Genomic DNA, 25,387 nt, shown 5'->3' with positions numbered 1-25,387 from the left:
TAGCGTCGCGGAATGTGAGTGGGAGAGTCGACACGAAGAAGGTGAACTGCGTGCGGGACAAACGTGCTCGTTTTGAACCCCCTGATCTGACCTGCCAAATGGATTTTGACCCAGATCAGTGATATGTAGTCACCTTTTCACCGCAGACTTACTTTCAGACCAACTATTGAAGAAGTGACGCCCGTGGATCGATCAGCGGGGGTTTGTTGGAGGCGAAGCCGCGCAGAAATGCTTTGAGGTTGCATAAAGTGGCTGGTAGTGACCGCGACGCGACGCACACCCGCATGAGCGCCACACGGACACTGACACTGCTGCCCAGTCCGGTGCGTCCCGGAGAGAATGAGCCGAGATGAGCCAGAGAGACACACTGGTGCATCTGTTTGCTGGAGGGTGAGACAGCTTTACTCTTCAAGATTACATAAACTACATATCGTTTAATACTTAAAACAGCTAACGTTAGAGTCTAGAACTACTACTATCAATAATAGTAATAATAGTTTATTTTATTTGTTGTAAATTATTTTTTACACTTTACTTTTTATAAATGTTATATACACACACACACACACTGCCGTTCAAAAGCTTTGAGATCAGTGAGATTTTTTTTTAAAGAAGCCTCTTCTGCTCATCAAGGCTGCATTTATTTGATGCAAAAATACAGAAAAAACAGTAATAATCTGAAATATGATTGCAATTTAAAATAATGGTTTTCTATTTTAATATACTTTAAAATATAATTTATTTCTGTGATGCAAAGCTGAATTTAGACAGCTTTACTCTTCAAGATTACATAAACTACATATCGTTTAATACTTAAAACAGCTAACGTTAGAGTCTAGAACTACTACTATCAATAATAGTAATAATAGTTTATTTTATTTGTTGTAAATTATTTTTTACACTTTACTTTTTATAAATGTTATATACACACACACACACACTGCCGTTCAAAAGCTTTGAGATCAGTGAGATTTTTTTTTAAAGAAGCCTCTTCTGCTCATCCAAGGCTGCATTTATTTGATCAAAAATACAGAAAAAACAGTAATAATCTGAAATATGATTGCAATTTAAAATAATGGTTTTCTATTTTAATATACTTTAAAATATAATTTATTTCTGTGATGCAAAGCTGAATTTTCAGCATCATTACTCCTGTCTTCAATGTCACATGATCCTTCAGAAATCATTCTTAAATGCTGATTTATTATCAATGTTGGAAACAGTTTTGCTGCTTAATATTTTTTTGGAACCTGTGATACTTTTTAAGGATTATTTTATTAAAAATAGAAATTCTTTAACAATATATACTACCGTTCAAAGTTTTTTTTTTTTTTTAAAGAAATTAAGGCAAGGATGTGTTAAATTAATAAAAAGTGATAATAAACACTTAAATTGTTAGAAAATATTTCTATTTTGAATAAATGCTGTTCTTTTTTACGTTTATTAAGCAGCACAACTGTTTCCAACATTGTTAACAAATCAGCATATTAGAATGATTTCTGAAGGATCATGCGACACTGAAGACTGGAGTAATGATGCTGAAAATTCAGATTTAAATCACAGAAATAGCCTTTAAATGAGCTCTTTAATTAGCTCTTTAAAACACAATAAAAATCTTACTGAGTCCAAACTTTTTATATGTATATATATATATATATATGTATGTATGTGTGTGTGTATATACAGCAACTATTATTTTTAGTTTTTAGATTATAAATTTTTCATATTAAAGATATAAAATAATTTTTTATCGTGTGTGTGTGTTTTTTTTTTGTATGTTTTGTATTATAACATTTTCTCATGTTTGAAAGTTTTGAAAGGTTACAATTACTGGAGGTTGTTGTTTTGCCAAGGCTTCTTAACTTTCCTTTTGAGTTTTATGTGTTAAAATAAGGGAATATTAGCAATTTTGTTATGACCATATTTTCAGTTTATTTGGCATCTGTATGTGTTTTTATTTATTTATTTAAATGAAAAAAGAAAGAAAAAAAACCTGTACCCCATGCTATTGCCGTTACCATCACACCAACCATTTTAGAGAACAATTGAGTTTTTGTTTGGTTATGATGGACATGAGAAGCGTCAGCTGATCCGGCAGGGTGACAGATTGAGAGTTTGAAGATCAATTCAGATTTTAGTTTTTCTTAGAGTAGCTTTATTAATTGTCATTACAAAAATTCTGAATTTTAATTCAGAGACAATATATTCCTATTTATTTATATATGATTGACGTTAATTACCGTATTGGCCCGAATATAAGACGACCCTGCACTCGTTTTATGCGTATTTGGCGCCACCTATTGTTGTGGGTGTATTATTGACATGTCAAAGTCTAGACCCTGAATATAAGACGACCGCGTTTTTTCAGATGTATTTCGAAGAAAAAAACATCGTCTTATATTCGGGTCAATACGGTAGGTGCTAATTAACTTGTTTCTCCAAACACTGAAAAGATCATTACCATAACACAATATACCAAAGTCTACTCGAAGCTCGATCAAAGCTGTGATGATGAGATCTTTTTTCAGTGCAATGCAGTATAGTTTACATTGATAATATGTTTACATTCCCACTATGTATATACTGTACATACATAAAGGAGGTCTGATTGCTCCACACATCCAATATGTTTGCGTTTCCCAGGAAGAATAAATCTGATGTAACACAGGAACTGACAGCTGTTATAGAGTCATTTAGGGCTGATAATGACTCTTGATGACACAATCTTCACTCAATGAATCACTGATATATAGACATTCAGCTTGATTCTGAAACAGACAGAAACATAAGACCGTTTAGCAGGTACTTTTAGCAAGTACTTACGTTTGGCATTTTCCACTGCCAGTCTTAAAATGGTCTTTCGGGAAAATCGTTAAAAAGTAAAAAATTAAGAAAAAAACCATTGAAATAAAATCGTTCTGGATAAGGGTACCGTATCACTGTTTAATCATGTTAACGTTACTCCTATTTAAGCAAATGCTTTTATATTAAAGTGAGGAAAAATAAAAACCGAATGTATCTATTAAATTAAGTCATGCTAATAGTGTAGTAAACCGTGATAAATTGATTATGTAAGGCCACCCCCCCAACCCCCCAGAACAAAATGTTAGTTCTGCCCTGAATTCGTGCCATTATTTGTGGTTGACAGAGCTGCCTTCAAACTTTTCTGGTTGACCAACGCAAGTGAGGTGCAATTAAATACTTAACTTGCTAGAGCATAGTGCTATCACAAACAAGTGGGATTTCTTTGGAGTTTTGTGTGGCGTTTAATAAATCTTTCAGAAGCCTAAAGCATTCATCTATGATCTCCGCTAGGGCTGCACGATTAGTCGAATGCGATTGTCATGCGCATTTTGATAGTAATGCCGGTTCTGTAATCAGCAGGAACTCATCATCACGTGCTTTCAGATGGAGCAGAATTTACTACACATAGCCGTAGTTCACTGACAAGTTACGCAAAAAAATCGCAAATCGCAAAAATCGATACTGACAGCTGTTTGCATAGCTTCTCAGTGAACTACGGCTCTGTGAAGTAAATGCTGCTCCATCTGAAAGCATGTGAAAATACCACATTTAATAACATGTTTTTACTCCAAACTCACTTCATAACATCAGTTGAGTGTTTGAAATAAATCCTTCTGTGAGATGATGTGGCTTCTTACAGAGAATAAGGCACGCAACATATTTCATAGTTTTTAAGCAGTGATAAAGGCATTGCATTATAAATATACTTTATTTTAATGAAAATTATAATAATAAGAACTCAGATAAACCGTATATTGCCGTAGTTGTGTGTTTTTTAGTCACGTTGAATCAATGAAAGCAGTTGAATCTTCTGTTTATTCAGCTGCAGCGATAGGCATTTCCTGGGTTTCTTCTGCGAGGCGTATTTGGAGTTTCAGCGCGAGAGCGCCCTCTGGCCTTTGGATGGAGATTTACTGCTGATCACAGAACCGTGCTTCACTGAAAGATACGCATTACAATCGCAGCTTCTGTCGAATCACGATCTCGATTCCATTTCGATTTATCGTGCAGCCCTAATTTCAACATATGTTTGATGCAGTATAGTTTACATTGATAATATGTTTACATTCCCACTATGTATATACTGTACATACATAAAGGAGAAATATATTTATATTACAGTCTATGTAGAGAGAGAAACCTCAGGATATTTACGTTCTTATTCTTTAAAAAATATTTCTGATGCAGTATAGTTTACATTGATAATATGTTTACATTCCCACTATGTATATACTGTACATACATAAAGGAGGTCTGATTGCTCCACACATCCAATATGTTTGCGTTTCCCAGGAAGAATAAATCTGATGTAACACAGGAACTGACAGCTGTTATAGAGTTATTTAGGGCTGATAATGACTCTTGATGACACAATCTTCACTCAATGAATCACTGATATATAGACATTCAGCTTGATTCTGAAACAGACAGAAAATCAGCAAGCACAAACAAACCTAAATATAAAGAACGCATTGTGGTTTGCAGTATGACGTTGCATAATTTAGCACTGCCGTCCCAAGAGACCTTGAATCCAGACACACTGATGTTTATATTACAGTCTATGTAGAGAGAGAAACCTCAGGATATTTACATTCTTATTCTTTAAAAAATATTTCTAGACCTAAAAATAAAATGGAAGGTTTAAATCTTTATTCTTTAGTAATACTTTAACAGCAAGAATGTGATTTTATAAGTGACAGTCATAGGTTTCTGGAATGATCTGTTACGGTAGTGTGTTTTCCTGAAGTGGCATGAGGGAATCATCATGCCTGGCATTGATATTCAGTACACAGTGATTGTAGCCTGTGCTCTAAATATCTGTCCTCTGATAAACCAGTGCAGTTTAAAATAGAACTATTGACTGGCACTCTCTTGAACTCTCTTGTCTACATGATACTGTCAAAAAAACTGGCTTTTTATCCCATCTTTATGTCCCATATTAGTAACTGCACAGTACTGCATTCCATTTTATCTTACAGTGTTTTCATATATTAAAATAACAATCAAAAGTACCATGGTATTGCTATATGGTACTTTTTTTTTTTACATGCAGTAAATGACACCTTTTTTTGATTTATTATCTTTGTCTAATAAGCTGTTCCTCAACAACATTTCTGTAGCTTTAGATTTGTATCACATGCATCACACCACATTTCAGATGCCGTTTTTCCATTGGAAGACACTGATATCAGGTTGTTTTTGGCAGGTGAGGGTTGGTTTGGGTTACTGTGTTTGCTGACCCACATCTCGCGGCACGAGTGCAAGTGTTGGAGCCGATTAACGGCAACTCACCTTTCACATTAGAGTTGAAATTCTATCATCTGTGTTGTGATGCTCGACTGAAGTCTCGTGGCTTTCAGATAAGAAGTCATGGGATGAATGCCCTACATTGTTAGGTCAAACTTTTGACCGCTATTGACAGAATTTGACCATATTTTCAACATAATTTCTTTTAATCAATTATGTGCACTGTCTCTGCCTTTTCTCTGTTTCTCTCAGATGTGGAGGCACGGTGGGTGCGATCCTGACCTGTCCGTTAGAGGTGGTGAAGACGAGGCTTCAGTCTTCCTCAATAACGCTCTGCATCTCTGAGGTGCATCTGAGCACAGTTAATGGAGCCAGCGTGTCACGTGTGGCCCCTCCGGGGCCCCTTCACTGCCTCAGGTACGTTTAAACAAGTTAGACCTCTTTACATTTTGTGCAGTGCATGCATACACATTGCCTTCTTTTATTCTGTAAGTACACTAACAAAAAAGTACCATGCTATTTCCATGTTTTTTGGACATTAACTATGGTAAAATCATGATATTCTTTGAATTACAATGAAGTACCATACTGTGGTACAATACTGAGGTACATAAATATATTATTCAATTACTATATTTATATAATAATTATATTTTATACATCAATTCTATATTATATATATTTATGTTTTAGTTCTGGATACAGGCAACACCCTGTACTGGAACAGTGCGAATGTTACATCTGCATTGTGAGGATGTTGAGTCTGCGTTGCATGAGCTCAGGGTTTCGTAAACATTTGCTCTATGGTTTGTGGGCCTAAAACCAAGTGTCCATCTTCCCTGCCAGAGGAAACGCCCCCTTTCTGTCGACTCTTTCCAAAAATGTGGTCATATTTCTTTAGTACACCACCAAATGTGACTAAATAAAGTCAGAAGACGAGACAAAATAAGGAACGTTGGTTTGCAACATAAAAATTTTGATTCCAGTTGGTTCAGCATATATAATATATAAATATATACATTACCAAAGCAGAAGTTCAGTGTTTATACAGCGCATACTGCATAAAGTCTATAATGCCCTCTCTTTGCTTTGCTTTGTTTTCTTTATAAAGAGACTGTTCACAGTGGTTTCCACTCCCCCTTACCCAACCAATCACTGCCCTCACACTAAAACACTGCGTCCTGGTGCTTGGCTCTCGGTTGATGTGTGTGTGTGTGTGTGTGTGTGTGTGTGTGTGTGTCTGAATCACTGGCTCTCAAAACGGGCCCCTTGTCCTCATAGTTTAACTCGGGTTATACATCACAGAAAGGTACCAAAATACTAAACACAAAGACATTTAGATCGACTTTGGTCTCGTTTATTAATTTAATACGGTTAGTAAATGACTCTGACATCATATACACTCCTTCACGGTTTATGGCTTGTTACACAACCTGTCCATGTTGGCATCTGTCTATTTTGGCTTTTTGACACCTGAAATTGCATCTTAGTATTGTAGACTTTGATTGGACACATGTACTTTGATGTCAACAACAAAAGGTATGGGAAGTGTTTTTGCCTCCTTTTTAAAAGTTGATAAGTTTAATAACAATTATGCCAAATTACACCCAATTACATGGGTAGTTGCTTTTTATTATTTCCATCTAGCATTGTTTTCTTGCCTGATGTCCATTACCTTATGTGGCCCATTTTTCTGTCGGAACCTGCCAGTTGCGAACCACTAGGGTTAAAGAATAAATGGAGTATTAAGATTGTATATAATGAAGTCCAAGATGGAATATAAATAACATCATTCATTTGATTTAATCTTTCTTTAGCTTCTCTTTATGACTTTCTTTTATACTGTATGTGTGTGATGCCAATAAGCTCTCACACGCCAATAAGAGGAATTTCTTTGTTTGAACACGTTCTTCAGAGGTGTGTCTTATTGGCTGATCGAAAGATTAAAAAATATTTTGGTGATTCTCACAAAGAAATGTTTGGGTTATATTTCACTCCAAAACAAATCGGCTCATTTATATAGCAAAATATTGTTCCAACAGCTTTACATAGAATAAAAATGAATAAATAAATGTTTTCATAATCAAATTGTGGCCTGCTTATAGGGCCGCTAAGTTTTATTTGGTGTCATTTTCATGACAATTAAGCCCCCATTTTATCTATAAATATAGTTCAACAAGCAATATTATTGTTATTATTTTTGCATAAGAATTTGGTTAAATACCAATTTGCTTGAATTGCTTAATTGTTATGAATATGAAGTCACAATGAAAAAATCTTAAATGTTCTTACATTAGAATTCATTTTCATGCTCAATAAAATTTTGGAGTGAAACATAAGACATATCCCCCAAATATTTCCCAGGAACAACATTACATGTTTTACCAACTCCAGACTTTTGTCAACATAATGTTCACAAAGCCATTCAGAACAAAAGTGTCATTTTGGTACGTTTGCCATGCACTTCTGTTGATATGTTTCTCTCTCTGTCTTTCTCAGATTAATTCTTGAGAAGGAAGGCCCTCGTTCTTTATTTCGGGGCCTGGGGCCCAATCTAATTGGAGTGGCTCCTTCACGGTGAGTGTTTGTCCATTCATACAGTTAAACAGGCAGATCAAAACATCTTTATCTCAGCAAGCATTTACAGTAAGAGCGTGTAGTCCTGAGCTGTGTGTGCTGAAGTGATGTGAGTCTGACTGCAGTGTGACTGATGCAATCCCTGCTCAACCGGTAAAGCTGCAAATTTACAGAGCTTGGAAAAAACACACAGACACAAGTCTGAATTCAGCATTCAGTTTAGGGTTATTTTACAGGTCAGACATCAGTTGAAATTGAAAAGATAGTTTGCCCAAAAATGAAAATTCTGTCATTATTTAATGGCCTACATGTTGTTCAAATCCTGTATGACTTTCAACTTTAGAACTGAATAGATATTTTGAGAAATGACTCTGTGTTTTTTGACTGTCCAAACAATGAAAGACTAAATATCTTCTTTTGTGTGCCACAGTTTTGGGTGAACTGTCCCTTTAAGACTTGAAAAGTACATATAGAGTTTTAGTTCCATCAGTCCATTGGTTAAGAGCTTCAGGATACTACATGTGCAAACATTTGCGGTTACATGCGAGGGTTTGTGAGGAACATGCTGTCCTTGTGAGCTGCCTACGTAGGCATCATAGTCACCCAATGGGCGTTTCAGAAGGCGGGGAGCAAAATTATGTTGTATTTGGCAGCTTTGCATTTATTATTTGGAAAAATCTAGCTTAGCTTTGGTATTTGTGTTTGGAACATGGTAGATGGTTTCTAGCTGGTCTGAGCTGGAAATGAGCTGGTCTTTGATTAGTTGACGAGCCAGCTTGTTCAAAAACCCACCTTAAACTAGTATGAGGTTGGTTTGTTGCAGATAATGTCCATCTTGGTCTTCATGTCCAGCTTACCTGCTGAAAAGAGCATCTTAAACCAGCCTAAATGGTTTAGTCAGTCTCCCAGCCTGGCTAAGATTTACTAGTTGTGTTTAGAACATGGTAGATGGTTTCTGGCTGGTCTCAGCTGGAAACTAGCTGGTCACCAACCAGCTTGTTTCAAAACCCACCTTGAACTAGTATGTTAGTTTGTTGCAGATAATGACCTACATGGACCAGCTAATGACCAGTTTTCCTGCTGCAAAGAACATATTAAACCAGCCTAAATGGTTTGCTCGGTTTAGTAAGTCTTCCAGTCTCGCCGATATGATGTTAATCAGATCATTTCTGTATTTTATTGAAAAAAATAAAATAAATCAAGGCTATGAAAACCAAATATAAATTTATGAATGTGAACAATTCTGTAAAAATGCATTTATTCTCTTGAAAAATCATTATCTTTGTTACTTGTGTTTGGAACTTGGTAGATAGTTTTTAGCTGGTCTAAGATAGAAATTAGCTGGTCACCTCCAACCAGCTTGTTTCAAAACCCACCTTAAACTAATATGAGGTTAGTTTGTTGCAGATAATAAATGACTTGGACCAGCTAATGACCAATTTTCCTCCTGAAAAGAACATTTTAAGCCAGCCTAATTGGTGATTTGCTTGTCTTGGCTGGTTTAGAAAGTCTCCAGTCCAAACCTGGCCAAGATGATGTAATCAGATTAATCCTCCTGAAAAGAACATTTTAAGCCAGCCTAATTGGTGATTTGCTTGTCTTGGCTGGTTTAGAAAGTCTCCAAACCTGGCCAAGATGATGTAATCAGATTAATCAGATAATTGGTAAATGGTTTAGTAAGTCTCCAAGCTTGGCCAAGGTGGTGTCCAGCTGGTTTATCTGGTTGGCATCCTGGTCTCCCACACTGACCAAAGTGGCCAAAACCAGCCTGACCAGTCTGTTGTAGTTCAGTAGGGTGTAATAGCGTTGTGTGTTGTTACTCATGTGTCCTGCTGTGTTTTCAGGGCCATCTACTTCGCCGCCTATTCCAGCTCAAAGGAGAGACTGAACTGTGTGTTTGAGCCAGACTCCACGCAGGTGCACATGACGTCTGCTGGGATTGCAGGTAACTTTGAGCATGCAATCCAACTACATCCTGTTTCCTCGGTTTTGATGGGATCATAAAATATAAACCGTTTACTGCTTAATTGCATGTGTCGATTTGTCCAGCGGATTGGAATTGCAACTTTTTCCTTTTGTTCCATTCTGTATCTCTGAGTAACAGGCTAATAAATATCACAGCGCTCAAGCACTCAATAAAGATCTGGCACACGGCCAGAAGAGAATGTATGTGTGTGTGTGTGTGTGTTGGTCTCCTGTCACCTGGACTTTTGCCAAGGAGGATTTAGATTAACGCTCGTACTATGCTAGAGTTTTGTTACACCTTTAAGCTGCTTTTTCATTGTTTATGAAGATGATAGACAGAAAGTCATTCAACTTCAGAAGAAAATCATGTGAGGAGTGCAGTATTGGTTGAAAACTAGGGCTGTAACTCTGAGCTGCAATGTTTTCCTCCAAACAATGTGCAAATTCAGTGCTATAAAAAAAAAAATATATATATATATAGTTAAACTATGCTCACACTGTGCAAAGATATAAACAAAAACAAATGTTTAGTCCAGTTTTAAAGCAGCAGGACACTTTGAATCAAGTTTTGAATGACAATAAAGAAAAACAAGAACGCAAATTGCAAATAAATATGGTTAATTTTAAACCTAAATGTAATGTTCAACAACAACTATTTTATCAAAATGAATTTGGATGATTTTACTAAAAAATGATTGCACTGCCTGCTGTTGTTTAATAGTTACATGCTTGCTCTCAGGACGGCCCTTTATGTAAAACCGAAATATTCAAAAGTGTTTAAAAGTTTGAGGTTGATAAGATTAGATTTATTAGTGTTTTTGAAAGAAGTCTCTTATGTTTACTAAGACTGCATTTATTTGATCAAAAATACAGTAAAAACAGTGATATTTTGAGATGATTACAATTTAAAATGTTTTCTATTTGAATATATTTTAAAATCACATGATCTTTCAAATCATTCTAATATGCTGCTCAAGGAATATTTCTTATTAATATCAGTGTCGAAAACATATGCTTCATATTTTTGTGGAAACCATGATATATTTTTTCATGATTCATTGATGAATAAAAAGTTCAAAAGAACAGCATTTATTTGAAATGGAAATCTTTTGTAACAATGCAAAGGTCTTTACTGTCAATTTAATGCATCCTTGTTGAACAAAAGTATTCATTTTTCAAAAAAAAAATTTTAATAAAAAATCTTACCAACCTCAAACTTTTGAATAGTAATGTGTTATAAAAAAGTTAGTGTATGAAAGTAGCTAATTTAGCTAAATATCTGTTAGTGTGTGAAAGTTTGCGCTCATTTCTCTTTAGTAAATTTAAATCTTAATCTTTCCTCTTCTACTTCCATCAGGGTTCACGGCTATAACAGCAACCAACCCAATTTGGTTAATTAAGACACGTCTACAATTGGACGCCAGGTAAATGCAAACAGATATGTGGCATTATACAAGTAGATTATAATTTTAACATGACCTAGTGCTTATTATATATGATTCCAGACTAAGTTTTGTAATTGACTCTGCACAGGAAACGCGGGGAGCGTCGCATGAATGCATTTGAGTGTGTGCGGCGCGTGTATCAGACGGATGGTCTACGTGGGTTTTACCGCGGCATGTCTGCTTCTTATGCGGGCATCTCAGAGACTGTGATTCACTTTGTGATCTATGAAAGCATAAAACGACGTCTTTTAGAGGCCAAAGCAGCAACGCACATGGATGGGGCCGAGGACACAGCCAAGGACGCGTCGGACTTCGTGGGCATGATGCTGGCAGCCGCCACTTCCAAGACCTGCGCCACATCTATAGCCTATCCACACGGTGAGCATGTGCATTTACCATCAGAGCATCTAGAAGTCAACATAAAACATCATCCACAACGTATTTTACTTCCATAATATTACATACACTACGGTTCAAAAGATTTGAATACTTTTATTCAGCAAGGATGCATTAAAGGGATAGTTCACCCAAAAATCATGTTGTTCCAAACCCCGTAAGACCTCCGTTCATCTTCGGAACACAAATTAAGATATTTTTGATGAATTCTGAGAGCTCTCTGACCCTCCCATAGACAGCAAGGGTACTACCACGATCAAGGCCCAGAAACATATCAAGGAGATCGGTACAATAGTCCATGTGACATCAGGGGTTCAACCGTAATTTTACGAAGCTACGAGAATACTTTCTGAGCGCAAAAGAAAAAAAAGTAACGACTTTATTTAACAATTCATCTCCTTGCCCTAGTGCCATTTTGGAGAGTATCCACTGAATGTAAACTGCGTATACTCCGTGTCAGCTGTGCAACGCGGATACGTTGTTTATATCATTTACGCTTTGATTTGAACGAAAACACCGTATCCGCGTGACGCAGCTGACACAAAACAGTATACGCAGTTTACGTTCAGTGGATACTCTCCAAAATGGCTCTAGGGTGACGCGGAGGAGACGAATTGTTGAATAAAGTCGTTTTTTTTTTACTTTTGCGCTCAAAGTATTCTCGTAGCTTCGTAACTTCAGTTTGATCAATTTCACAGAAAGCAAGTTTTGCTTCTCAAGTAACTATATCTTGATTTAAGAATCTTAAGACGTGTGAACTGGAAAATAAGACAAAAATACTGAGGAAGAATACTTTAAAAAAAATATATATTTTTTTTTTTGCAGTGTGATCAGAAGGTAGTAAAAGTTATGGCAATATTCTATTGATTGGGAACAGTTCTTTTAAATTGCAATAACATTTTATTTTCAATAACATTTGTAATGAAATAAATGCAGCCTTGGTGAGCATAAGAGACTTCTTTAAAAAAAAAAAAACATTAAAAAATCTTTCTGACCTTAAATGTTTGAATGGTATATAAAAATTAAAAAGGGAGACAAACAGTATCATTTTGGGTTTCAAGTTTCACTATTAATAGTTTGTAACCAATTCTGAGCATATTTGTTTTTCTGTTTGGTTCTGCAGAGGTTATCCGCACACGGCTAAGGGAAGAAGGTACCAAGTACCGCTCGTTCTTCCAGAGTCTCAGCCTGGTGATTAGAGAGGAAAGCTATCGAGCTCTTTACCGAGGACTCACCACACATCTGGTCAGACAGATCCCCAATACAGCCATCATGATGTGCACCTACGAGTTCGTCGTCTACCTGCTTGATGGCTAAACTTTAACTTGAGGTGCCTCAGTATTCATGGACGAAGAGTTCTGTGGTTTCATTCACAATTTGGGAGTGTCTTCTGAGAGGAAGGTGTTAGGAGAAAAAGGAAAATGACTGAAAAGGTTGTGTCTAGAAAGCAATGTTCTCGTTTCTTGGTTTTCCTTAACTTTCTGTCTTTTAATGTTGCTTAAAATGCTGCTGCTTCTAAAAAGCCTTGACAGTCAGTTCACCTTTAGCCTCCTCAGAGTTCGTTTTTACATCTCAAACAGCACTTCACGTCAGATAGATCTTGTATGTGGATTCAGCAGGTTATTTCTGTCAGAGAAGCTGTTCTTATGTTGGCAGGTGTTTGAGGGGTTTGTCGGCATCATTGCGATGCTATGATGGCGATCAAAGCTTCACTGGATTTTCTCGAGATTTGAGCTGGAAAGGATTTGGAGAGGATCCAATCTGAGGCTTACAACCATGCAATGCAAAAGCAAAAAGATCTGATGCATATACCTGACACTGTGTGCACATGTATGCAAAAACAGATGTCTAAGAGTCTGTTTAGTTGTTTTAACACCGTACAGGTGATTGTGTGCTAGTCTCAGAGTGTCATATTTGTCCGTTTATTCCCGTTATTGTGTGTTTGTAGCCCCTATTTAACCTTAACACATGAATGTAACAATCATTGCAGCCAAAATAGGTTGTTGGCACAAAAAAACTTTAATACATATATGTACTCAGCAGCAGAATTATTAATGAAAGAAGGTAATGAATAATGATAAAGAAATAATCATTTAAAATTTTAAAAAAGAAAAAGAAAGAAAAGCAAGTATTATGCAAGCAAGCCATTGCACTGTAACACAAAATACGTTTTTTTTTTGTCGCCATGTTGTTGACCCCATCCCAAAAACGCACATTGAACACACAAAAAATAAAAAAATCAAAGGCCGCTGTGCTAAATGCCATAGAAAAGAGTCTCTGCAAAAGAAAACAGCATTTTTGTCGTTTTGCAGTAAAAATACCAAGAAATCCTTTGAATAAGATCAGTTTGCTTGAGAAGCAAAATTGCATTAGATATTAAGACGTTTTTAGACAGTATATCATGAATTAAACTATTTTTAACATTAGTAATTTTAATGATTACAATGTATTAATACTTCATCTTTATAACTTAAAGTATAAATCTGTTTTGTTAGATTTATACTCGACTCATTGGCAAATTTCGTTTTATTTTGTTAAGAAAAAATTGCAGTGTATATTTACTGAGAATGTCTTTATATCTATCTGTATTTATATTCTAATCATATTTATATTTTTGTTTCTCAATTTCAAGTAAATTGATCTTGTTATAAGAATGTTTTAGTTTTTTTTTTTCAGGAAAACAAGACAAATAAAGATTTTTTTTTGCATTGCAGACAGAAAAACATAAAATATTGTCAAAATTCATGTTTTTCTTTATGATGCAGTTTTGTATCTCGTTCTCTCACTCTTTTATGCCTCCATATGTCACAAGCCCAGTGTTTAGTTTAGTTTTTTTCTTTCAGTGTTTGGTTTTGTTTACAGTCAGTTTGGTGTGACCTGCTCTGTTGTCACTGTTCATTATGACATTGATATTCAGCAGATGGAAAATAAATGCATCTAAGAAAACAAAGAAGAACATGTATATTTTGGGTTGGATGGAGATTTTGGGTTTTGTCTTAGAGATATGACTCTCACTGAACAAAAGTTAGACATTTCTGAATTGTGTGTTTTTACTGTGTTGTTAGACACGGCCTCCTTTACACTGCTGTTTTTCTTTGCTTTATTTTTATTTTCTCACATGCACTGAGGAATTTTGTTTGACATATGGAAAATCAGGAAATGTGTGTGTGAATTCCAGTGACACAAAACTTACTTTAAACTTGTTACACGAGTGGTTCAGCATTCACAGGTCCAAACGGCTGTAGTTTGGGTCAGATCTGCACGCGAGGAAACAACTTGTTTAATTGTCCAAGCAGGTAAGAAATTAAATATGGAGCTAATTGTTTTAGATTTGAAAAAGGAAAAAGTCCTAATCAGTTAAAGAATGCTTAAATGTAAGCAGACGTGCTTATCAGTTCCTTTAGAGTTTTTTATACTTTTATTTAAATAACTACACAAAAGGTCAGGCAATTTTGTACACTGACAAAAAAGTCGGTGTAAAAAAAATCACTTATAAATTGCTAGTAAAAATAAGCCGCAGGTAATTATTACAAAGGATCAGCAAGTAACATTGAGTTCAAGAGTTTGTTTTTCTCAAGTTTCGCTCAGATATATAGGCTGACATCAAAATAGACATTCAGTCAGCTTAGGTGCCATATTGAATTTAATACCCATGAAAACGAGGATGTGAGGGATAGGCTTACAATGGCACGCACCGTATTAATTTTCAAGACTCGCACCTGTCAAGACTTTTATGGAGTTTTTGTCTATAGAAACTGTCAGATGTTTTTCAGAAATACGTTTCAGCTGAAATAGAGAATGTCTGAACAACAGTCCAATCCACTGAACGCACTGTACTTCAGTCCCTCACAGCCTTCATTCCTGTCAAAAAAAAGTTACATTTGGCGCTACCTTGACTGTAAGGCCTATTGAAGCCCGTTTCTGCCACTGAATAAAAATAAAAAAGGTAATTGCGACTTTTTATCTTACAATTCTGACCGGTTTTTCACCCTCATAATTGCGTGATACAACCTCGAGTTTTTATCACGCAATTGTGTCTTTATATCTCGCAATTGCGCGTTTATATCTCACAATTCTGTGAAAAAAAAAGTCGCAACAACCTTTTTAAAAAATCTTTATTCAGTGGCGGAAATGGGCTTCCATAATAAAGCTGATGATACACGAGGCAACTTTTTGAGCAATGTTGCTGTTAACGAGCAACCAGGTGAGACACGGGGCCCACGACCGATCTAAAGTATCCAGATAGACATTTGTTACCCATTCTCAAGTGCCCAAGCAGCATCGCTCAAAAAAAGTTGCCCCGTGTATCATATCAGCCTAAGGGCTATGAGTAACAAAAGGCTATTGCTATTGCGACTTTAGCTAGGCCCGGCCCAGGAGGACAGATTTGATATCATTACGTCATCGCGAATGACGTCAGTACGTTAGGGCGTAAAATAACAGATGAACCGGTTTTTTGAACCGGTTTATTGAAACGAACTGTCCGAAAGAACCGGTTCGCGGAAAAGAACCGGACTTCCCATCACTACTAGGCCTACATGCTGACGAGAAAAAAAGTGACATTTTGAGGTATAAAGTCAAAAATAAAATTTTCTTGTAAAACGTTCCAAAAGCTAATTTTTATTTACAACTTCGAAAGACAATTCTACTGAAGAAGAACACTCTGATAGCAGAGATGATGGAGACGCTGCAGAAGACGTCTCTACAAACGGCTGCTGTGGAGTGTGATGTTTGCACTACAGAGAAGAGCAGAGCTGTAAAGTCCTGTCTGCAGTGCTTGGCCTCCTTCTGTCAAACTCACCTGCAGCTTCACTATCAATCTCCTGCGTTTATGAAGCACAAACTAGTCGAAGCCTCCAGATTCATTCAGGAGAACATCTGCCTCAGTCATAAAAAACCTCTGGATATTTTCTGTCAGGATGACCATCGATACATTTGTTATTTGTGTATGATTGACAGTCATGTAAACCACAATATGGTATCTGTGGATTCAAAATGGACTAGTAAAAAGGTAATGAATGCTATTTTCAGGTAGTTGTCATTTTTTCCCTGAGTTGATAGTTATTTATTTTAATTAATTAAATTACTAGGATAATAGAACACATCATATTACTTGATATTTAACAATTACAAGATGAGATTGGCACGGTGTGTATTTCTACTTTTGTTATTTAATGATTTTGTATGTTAACATCCTCAGGAAGAGTTAAAGGAGATAAACGTGGCGTGTCAAAAGCTGATCCAGGAGCGAGAGAGAGGTCAGCAAGATCTCAGTGAAGCTGTGAAATCTTTTAAAGTGAGTAAATGGGGGAGAAAAGAGAATAAAACAATAAATGCAATGCATCATATTAATACAGAATCCTACAGACGACCTTTAGTGAAATTTGCATGCATGAAAAAAAAAACTAGATCGAAATTGTTTTTGTGTGCACACAAACACCTTTTTGTTTTATTTATTTATTTTCAGAAACATCACTTTAAATGTGGGGTAAGCAATTTCTAGTAGCCAATGTTGACATTTGAAATCACCAAAACAAACACCCCCTACCCCAAAAGGGTCTTGCCCCTATTTTGATAGATTGGATTGATAAAGTTTTTGAACCTTTAAAACTAATCCAGGCAACATCTTTTTATTTTGCAAGATTCATTTATGATAATGGAATAATACATTTGATTTAATTGATATTGGTCACATAAATACAGTATTTAGGCTGTTGTTCCTGTCCAACAGAGTTCAGCACAAGAGGCCGTGGAGAACATTGAGAAGGTCTTCACTGAGCTCATCTGCTCTCTGGAGAAGAAACGCTCTGAGATTAAAGAGCAGATCAGAGATCAGGAGAAGACTGAGATAGATCGAGCAGAGAAACTTCACAAACATCTGGATCAAGAGCTGACAGAACTCAGACAAAGACAAGCAGAGATTGAGAAACTTCTGATTAGTGATGATCAGATCCAATGTCTGAAGGTAATGATGCAAAAATGTTAAGAATCTATTAAATGAATCTCCAATGTGTCATGCTTGTTTTGTGTTTTATAAAAAATCTATTTTGTTTCACTAAATAAGTCTGAAGTATTTTTCTCATTTCAGAGCTGTCAGTCTGTGTGTGTTTTACCCTCATATGAAGATGTTCCCAGCTTCACTCAACACACTCATCTGTCTTTTAAAGACATTTCAATCTCAGCATTCAGAGAGGTTTTGGAGGACGTCTGTCAACAGCAAACAGCCAGAATGTCTCGAGAAGGTCTGAATCTTTTAATATGTTGTATTGTCATTCATACTCTGTAGGAGTTAACCAACAAATTAACCATGTACTTGTTTGGTTTTCTCTCTTCAGTGTCAAATGTCCATGTTGCAAAGACTCCAGAACTAAAGACCCAAAATGATTTTTTGCAGTGTAAGTTGAACTTCAAGGCAAACACTCATTAACTGATAAACATCAGTGGATATGAACTGTTACCATCATGTGACCATTTTGAAACCAAATTTGTTCAAATTAATTTTTTATTCATTCCTCCTCCTCAGATTTCTGTCAACTTAACTTGGATCCAAACACTGCAAACAAAACCCTCAAACTGTCAGAAGAGAACAGAAAAGCATCAAGTTCAGATAAAATCCAGCAATATCCTGATCACCCAGAACGATTTGATGATAAGTTTCCCTACATCTTGTGTAGAGAGGGTTTGTACGGTCGCTGTTTCTGGGAGGTTGAGTGCAGTGGGAACAACTGGGCTGTAGCAGTTTGTTACAAAGGAATTGGTCGTAAAGGAAACAGTGGTGATGACTGTAAACTTGGCTTGAACAAAATATCCTGGAGATTGGGCTATTATCTACAGAATTTCTGTTTCATGCATGGTAAAGCACAGGTCCGTATCCCTCCTTCCTCTAGAATAGGAGTGTATCTGGATCACAGAGCAGGAACTCTGTGCTTCTACAGCGTCTCTGACACAATGACTCTACTACACAGAGTCCAGACCACATTCACTGAACCCCTCTACCCTGCATTTTTTGCTGCGTTGGGTTCATCTGTCAGGATTATAGAGCAGAGGAAAGTTAAAAAAGGCGAAATATAAAAACAGAATGTATGACAAAGTTTTACCATAAATCATCTCAACACATTTATTGAATGGTTTTGCTCTCATTAATCTTGACTTAATGATATGAAAATCAACATTGTATGATTTATTCCATCAGTTTAGAAATTAAAAGGTCTTCCATTATGATAATGACCTGTAGATTTATTTCATTTGGGATACTAAATTTTAATATGGGATTTGTAGTGGGAAGAGCGGTTTATTAAAGGGGTCATGTGATGCGATTTCAATTTTTCCTTTCTCTTTGGAGTGTTACAAACTCTTGGTGCATAAAGAAGATCTGTAAAGTTGCAAAGACTAAAGTCTCAAATCCAAAGAGATATTCTTTATAAAAGTTAAGAGTCAGCCACACCTACCTAAAACGGCTCATTCTAACACGCCCCCACATGTCTACGTCACGATGTGGGAAGATTTGCATAACGCTGCCCAAATGTTCACGCAAAGAAAGAAGGCATAACTGTTATTCTAGCTGTAGTATTGTTGTTGCCGCTGCTGCCATGTCGTGGAGTCGCGTTGTGAAAGCGAAACTACTTTGTTTGGTCTTCCAAAAGAGGACACGACTAGAAATCAGTGGTTAAGTTGTATTTACAACACTGTTCCAGAACACTTCAACCCAAATATTCAGATGTGTGCTGCGCATTTTATGGAGGATGGATGAGGACCGTTTCCTGAACCAGTAGCCTAATGCGTCTGTGGCACAAAGGCTGTTTCTATAAAGTTGGGCAGTTCCAACTTAGCAAGGACAGTCTGGCACTTCTGACTCACAGCCTGTAAGTACGTTTTAAATAATCGTTTAAACATTTAAATAATTTGCCAATGATGATTCAAACGCGAGTTTTGGGCAGTGTAGAGTAGGCTTGTTGTTTCTCCGATCACAAATGCAGACATGGTTTTATGTTTTTATGATATCCCGAGTTATTCAGTTACTCCTAACAGTACATTGACTGAACTGCTAAAAGAGAACCGATGATGGGATGTGCACAAGCAGAGCAGCTGGACTGAGTCTCTCGTCCTGCTGGGACACGGCTTAAGGGGCGTAACATTTACGTCACACGAACGAGGTATTCAGCCAATCACAACGCACTGGATAGCTGGCCAATCAGAGCACGACTCGCTTTTTTAGAACGATGAGCTTTGTAAAAATCGACGCGTTTCAGAAAGGCGGGGCATAGAGGAGAAACAATAATGTACATTATATGGAAAATAATGTTTTTTTAAACTTAAAACGCATAAACACATTGCATTACACCAAATCTACATCTACATACAGCACCTTTAAACGTGAGTTGACTGGCCAGCAATGACAGTTTTTTTTTCTTTATTTTTTTTCTGGAAAGACGTTTCGTCAGCTGAACAATCAGTATGTTGTTAAACAAAAATTGTCCCAAAAAAAAGTGTGCAAAAATTGGACTCACTGTATTTCTATCCCTACCAGCCTCGTTTTAATTTCTGTCAAAAATTACATATTTTACCATAGGTTAAATGACATTCTTTGAGACGGTATAAGTTGCAAGTGATCTGTAACCCAAATTTTTCTTACTGACGTGGATAATATTCGTATGGACGGCGCTTACTACCACAAGATTAAATAAATAAAAAATTTAATTTATTTCTTGCAGTTCTTTGTTTACATCTCGCAATTCTGACTTTTTTTTCTCTGAATTCTGAGTTTACATCTTGCAATTCTGTTTCTTTTTCCTGCCATGGAATATAAAATAAAAAAGGTAAACGCAACTTTTTTTCCTCACAATTGCGAGTTTATATCACACAATTCCAACTTTTTTTTTTCTCAGAACTGCGAGATATAAAGTCAGAATTGCAAGAAAAAAGTCCGAATCAGTCACAGTCCCTTTTCTTTTGTTTGTAGTATTTCCTCTGCACCTATAGTGTGGGAGTTTGTAGGCCTGCTGAGAGCTGAGATTTGGAAGCTGTGGGTTACTGCAGTTGCGCATTGGCTAAAGTATGTGTTAGTTTTTTTTATTTATAACATTATAATGTGGGTTGTGTGGCTGGCAATTAAGGTATTGTTTCTTTTTAAAGGGGCAAACCAGACACTATTTCTATTGTGCTTTTAAGTTTTCTTTTGTTTGGTTTATCTTAGGTATAGATCCTGTACTGAACTGAATACTGTTTGCATTGTATCTTTGTTTTTTGTTATTTGCTTGGTATTGCTCTCCTGTTTGTGTTACAGTGTGCTTTGTGGCTTTAGTAGGATGTATTGTGTGCTTGGTGGCTGTGTGTATGAGAAGGTTTGCACTGTAATGGTAATTAAAGGTTTTTAAGAGCATTTTGCTCACTTTTTTGAAGTACTTGCTGTGGGTTTTCTGTTTTCTTCTCTTCCTCTGTCCTCTACAGGGGGCAAAACGAGGCAGTGTGCATTAGCAGGCCTGACCTTTTTCATGAAAGCTTTTCCCTCCTTTTATGGATTCTATTGACATACAGATGTTTTAATTGATATTTTAAAATGAGAAGATCTGCGTTAGGGTAATAAACTCTTTGCATTGCTATTGTTACAAATCTTGAGTTTTTGATTCTTTCAGCTTTGCTGTGCCAAAAATCCTTTACCTACGTTGGTGTTCCCAGACAAAAATGACCAGCATTTTAAAAATTGCTTGTAAATCTCTCATTATGCTATTATCACCACATCTTTTTAGCATTTTTCTCCATAGTAACTAATAGATTTGAAAGGTGACATAGGCTATATTGTTTTTATTATTAAGTGCTTTTGCTTTGAATTATGAATTGGATAATTACATTTCTGAATAGATTACATTTAGGCTACTTTTTTCTTAACACTCTCGTAGTTATTATTTATCTCTTTCCTTTGGGGCACAGCGCACACACCCATTTTGTTTACGCACAGAAAACCAGGAAGTATTTGAGTTCAATAGAAACAAAACCTAATTTACCACAACACCTGTGCTTCAACTTCAATCCACGCAGCTGTTCTTTGGGCCAAAGCTGTAAAACAGATAATATTCGTGTTGTGTGTCTGTTGATGTAGGTAAGGACATGATAAGATCCAATGGTAATGGCTTTGTCATGTTGTCTGCTTTTAAAAAGATATCACGTTTCTATTCATGTACCTTGTAACATGCGTGGTGAAACAAAAGTTTGTTTTTATTTGTCAAAAAACGTTAGTATTGTTGAAACGGAATATTTTTATACAAACAATTCTACAAAACCTATACTTTTTATTCTCTATAGCTTCATTAAAATTGCATATTTCTGTGGTGATCACGACTATTCTGGACTAAATTCAAATTAAGTTTTATCGACAGCAAATGTCTGCTGTTGATTAGCATAGAACAGAATTTATTCTTAAAGTAAAAAAATAAATAAATAGTGATTAAGGTTGTTACCATTATTTGTGGAAACTTTTCACACAAATAAATGTTTGGTTAGGTACCTGGAATTAAAAATTGTAAAATCTTTATAGAGTGTCCATACTTTCACTTTCTCAACTTTTACACTCCTGTCCACTGCATGGAAATAAATCAGCTAAATGTAGTAAAATGAAATAAAACTATATAGCACATGTAAAATATAAAGTATCTTTCTGGGTAGAGTACATATAGATTGTCCATCCATTTTACTATTGCTGTTTACTGGAATTCTGTCAAAAGATATATAACAAATAACATGTTTTCTTGACATACCCTTTTTACAGGATAGAGGCTGAGAATCGTGCACACGAAATAATAATTCGTTCTACTTCCTGTCTGTCCTCATTCTCATAAACTGATGTAGATGCCTCTCACTTAAAAGGATTCCATGCAATGCTGCAAGGCTTTTGCGAATGTCTCTATAACTCAGCAGTGTTTAGAACTACGATAACCCGGAGTTAAGCTCAGTGTGAAAAGCCCTCTGGTCTTCGCTCTCCCATCTGAAAACCAGGAAGTGTGTGGATTCAGGAGAAACGAAACCTATTTCTCTGCTAAACAAGCCATCTCTGCTTAAAGCTGCAGTCCGTAAGTTTTGCCTCTTTGTCGCCATCTCTGTTTGAAAACCTGGAATTGCAGATGAGTGCGGAAAAATGATTTTTTGACATTTAATTATTCTAGCTGTTGTGAGAAAAGGCTATAAATGATCCTTCACCTGCAGGATGAGGATCCTCACATGCGATGGCCTAGTAGCCGGGACAACTTCTTTATGTTTACAGACGTGACGTAATGACGCAGTGCCATGCTCGAATTTCCCGCGAAAACCTACCCGTAACTGTTACCACTAAAACATTATTATAAACTAACCGTTGTGAATCGGGCTAAAGTAAGGCGATAGTTTTGAACACTGACTGGTTATGTACTTGCTCAAATATTGATTTCGGATCATTTTTAACCAAAAAAAGTTACCGACTGCAGCTTTAATGATCCACACTCTTCTATAGAAAATAGTTTTACCTGTCTTTTTTGCTTGCATTGGGAAAAAGAAGAAGAAGAAGAACGGTATTACTGTATGTGTTTAATGCTGTCTTGATGTCATATGTTTATCATTTTGGTTATGGTTGAAGCCTTTAGGACTAAATACACAAAACTGTAAGTGCTTTGTAGATTTTTAGATGTGCTCTTTCATTAATGATTTACATGTGAATTTATGTTCTCTTTCTTTAATGATTTACTTCTGGCAGAGCAGTTTCTATTAGAGCTATATAAACTATCTGCAAAGAAATGGCCGAGTCTGCAGCGAGTCAGTATGAGGATCAGTTCATCTGTTCAGTCTGTTTGGATCGGCTGAAGGAGCCGGTGACGATTCCCTGTGGACACAGTTACTGTATGAGCTGCATTACTGACTGCTGGGGCCAGAAGGAGCAGGAGCCGCCGTACCGCTGTCCCCAATGCAGAGAGAGCTTCAGTCAGAGACCTCTACTGAAGAAGAACACTCTGATAGCTGAGATGATGGAGACGCTGCAGAAGACGTCTCTACAAACGGCTGCTGTGGAGTGTGATGTTTGCACTACAGAGAAGAGCAGAGCTGTAAAGTCCTGTCTGCAGTGCTTGGCCTCCTTCTGTCAAACTCACCTGCAGCTTCACTATCAATCTCCTGCGTTTATGAAGCACAAACTAGTCGAAGCCTCCAGATTCATTCAGGAGAACGTCTGCCTCAGTCATGGGAAACCTCTGGAGATTTACTGTCAGGATGACCGTCAATGCATTTGTTGTTTGTGTATGACTGACAATCATAAAAACCACAATGTTGTATCTATAGATTCAGAATGGACTAGTAAAAAGGTAATGAATGCTTATTAGGCAGGCCTATATCAGTACCTATTCTACTTCTTCCTTATTACCTTTTTATGACATATTTTATTTGATATTTAATGACCACAAAATGAGATTGGCAAGGTGTAACTATATTTCTACTTTTTAACATTAATTTTGTACATTAACATCCTCAGAAAGAGTTAAAGGAGATAAAGGTGGTGTGTCAAAAGCTGACTGAGGAACGAGAAAGAGGTCAGCAGGAAATCAGTGAAGCTGTGAAGTCTTTTAAAGTGAGTATCACAAGATGCAAGTAAAAAAAAGAGGCAAAATAATAATAAAAGAGAGGCATAATAAACTGGTGACATTTTGATTTTGCTAGTTCATTTGACTGTTTTGATTTGGACAAGAACTATGACAAAATTAATTGAAATTGGTCACATAAATACAGTATTTAGGCTGTTGTTCCTGTCCAACAGAGTTCAGCACAAGAGGCCGTGGAGAACATTGAGAAGGTCTTCACTGAGCTCATCTGCTCTCTGGAGAAGAAACGCTCTGAGATTAAAGAGCAGATCAGAGATCAGGAGAAGACTGAGATAGATCGAGCAGAGAAACTTCACAAACATCTGGATCAAGAGCTGACAGAACTCAGAAAAAGACAAGCAGAGATTGAGAAACTTCTGATTACTGATGATCAGATCCACTGTCTGAAGGTAATGATGCAATAATATTGAAATGAAACACTTTAATGCTCATTTTATGGTGTGGAAAGATATTTTGTGCTTCACAAACTAAGTCAGAAGTATTTTTCTCATTTCAGAGCTGTCAGTCTGTGTGTGTTTTACCCTCATATGAAGACGTTCCCAGCTTCACTCAACACACTCATCTGTCTTTTAAAGACATTTCAATCTCAGCATTCAGAGAGGTTTTGGAGGACGTCTGTCAACAGCAAACAGCCAGAATGTCTCGAGAAGGTCTCAATGTTTTAAATCAATATTTAAAATAAATGTTTTAAAAGTTGTGTTGCTTCATTCATAACATTTTAGATTTAATTTATAAAATAAGCATTTGATTGTGTTTCGTGCCCTGCTTTAGTGTCAAATGTTCATGTTGCAGCGTCTCCAGAACCTGAAACTCCAAATGAATTTTGGCAGTGTAAGTTGTTTTATTTTTATACTTTGTTTCTTCGAGCAATTGCTGAATGATGAAAATAATAATATCTAATATCTATTTCTATTATCTGTTAAAGGGGTCATATGATGCGATTTCAATTTTTCCTTTCTCTTTGGAGTGTTACAAGCTCTTGGTGCATAAAGAAGATCTGTAAAGTTGCAAAGACTAAAGTCTCAAATCCAAAGAGATATTCTTTATAAAAGTTAAGAGTCAGCCACACCTACCTAAAATGCCTCGTTCTAACACGCCCCCACATATCTACATCACGAT

At 36.4% G+C, this 25,387-nt stretch overlaps 3 protein-coding genes across 4 annotated transcripts in view; all 3 read left to right on the top strand.

The window, feature by feature from the left end:
- Nucleotides 1-13,869, top strand: LOC107739923 (solute carrier family 25 member 36-A-like). Its single transcript, XM_016552175.1, has 7 exons — nt 1-390; nt 5,524-5,688; nt 7,771-7,848; nt 9,693-9,793; nt 11,171-11,237; nt 11,347-11,636; nt 12,778-13,869. Exons 1-7 carry the CDS (start codon nt 350-352, stop codon nt 12,969-12,971), a joined length of 936 nt encoding a protein of 311 aa, XP_016407661.1. The 5' UTR covers nt 1-349; the 3' UTR covers nt 12,972-13,869.
- A 1,965-nt stretch (nt 13,870-15,834) lies between these two features.
- Nucleotides 15,835-18,761, top strand: LOC107739927 (tripartite motif-containing protein 16-like). Its single transcript, XM_016552178.1, has 7 exons — nt 15,835-15,858; nt 16,294-16,665; nt 16,855-16,950; nt 17,386-17,619; nt 17,743-17,896; nt 17,990-18,049; nt 18,178-18,761. The coding sequence occupies exons 1-7, from the start codon at nt 15,835-15,837 to the stop codon at nt 18,723-18,725; spliced, it is 1,488 nt and encodes a 495-aa protein (XP_016407664.1). The 3' UTR covers nt 18,726-18,761.
- Nucleotides 18,762-21,653: 2,892 nt separating this feature from the next.
- The window catches only part of LOC107739918 (tripartite motif-containing protein 16-like), a 5,398-nt gene continuing 1,664 nt past the window's right edge, over nt 21,654-25,387 (top strand). Inside the window, exons 1-6 of one of the 2 annotated variants that reach the window (XM_016552169.1) lie at nt 21,654-21,750; nt 23,374-23,974; nt 24,142-24,237; nt 24,424-24,657; nt 24,765-24,918; nt 25,040-25,099. In XM_016552169.1, the coding sequence (XP_016407655.1) occupies nt 23,414-23,974; nt 24,142-24,237; nt 24,424-24,657; nt 24,765-24,918; nt 25,040-25,099 (1,105 nt within the window). In that variant the 5' untranslated portion in view covers nt 21,654-21,750; nt 23,374-23,413. Of the gene's footprint in view, nt 21,751-23,340; nt 23,975-24,141; nt 24,238-24,423; nt 24,658-24,764; nt 24,919-25,039; nt 25,100-25,387 lie in introns of those variants that run through there. The other variant, XM_016552168.1, reaches the window with a different exon arrangement.

The sequence above is a fragment of the Sinocyclocheilus rhinocerous genome, unplaced genomic scaffold, assembly GCF_001515625.1.
Source record: "Sinocyclocheilus rhinocerous isolate Xijiao unplaced genomic scaffold, SAMN03320098_v1.1 scaffold1126, whole genome shotgun sequence".
NCBI lineage: Eukaryota > Metazoa > Chordata > Actinopteri > Cypriniformes > Cyprinidae > Sinocyclocheilus > Sinocyclocheilus rhinocerous.
Note: the sequence above shows the minus strand (reverse complement) of the source record. Positions and strands in the feature narration are given on the sequence as shown.

Coding starts and splice junctions, on each gene's coding strand:
- LOC107739923 (XM_016552175.1), top strand. CDS start 350: ATGAGCCAGAGAGACACACTGGTGCATCTGTTTGCTGGAGG. Junction 5,689..7,770: donor GGGCCCCTTCACTGCCTCAG/GTACGTTTAAAC, acceptor TGTCTTTCTCAG/ATTAATTCTTGAGAAGGAAG. Junction 7,849..9,692: donor ATTGGAGTGGCTCCTTCACG/GTGAGTGTTTGT, acceptor CTGTGTTTTCAG/GGCCATCTACTTCGCCGCCT.
- LOC107739927 (XM_016552178.1), top strand. CDS start 15,835: ATGTTGCTGTTAACGAGCAACCAG. Junction 15,859..16,293: donor TGCTGTTAACGAGCAACCAG/GTGAGACACGGG, acceptor CAACTTCGAAAG/ACAATTCTACTGAAGAAGAA. Junction 16,666..16,854: donor CAAAATGGACTAGTAAAAAG/GTAATGAATGCT, acceptor TAACATCCTCAG/GAAGAGTTAAAGGAGATAAA.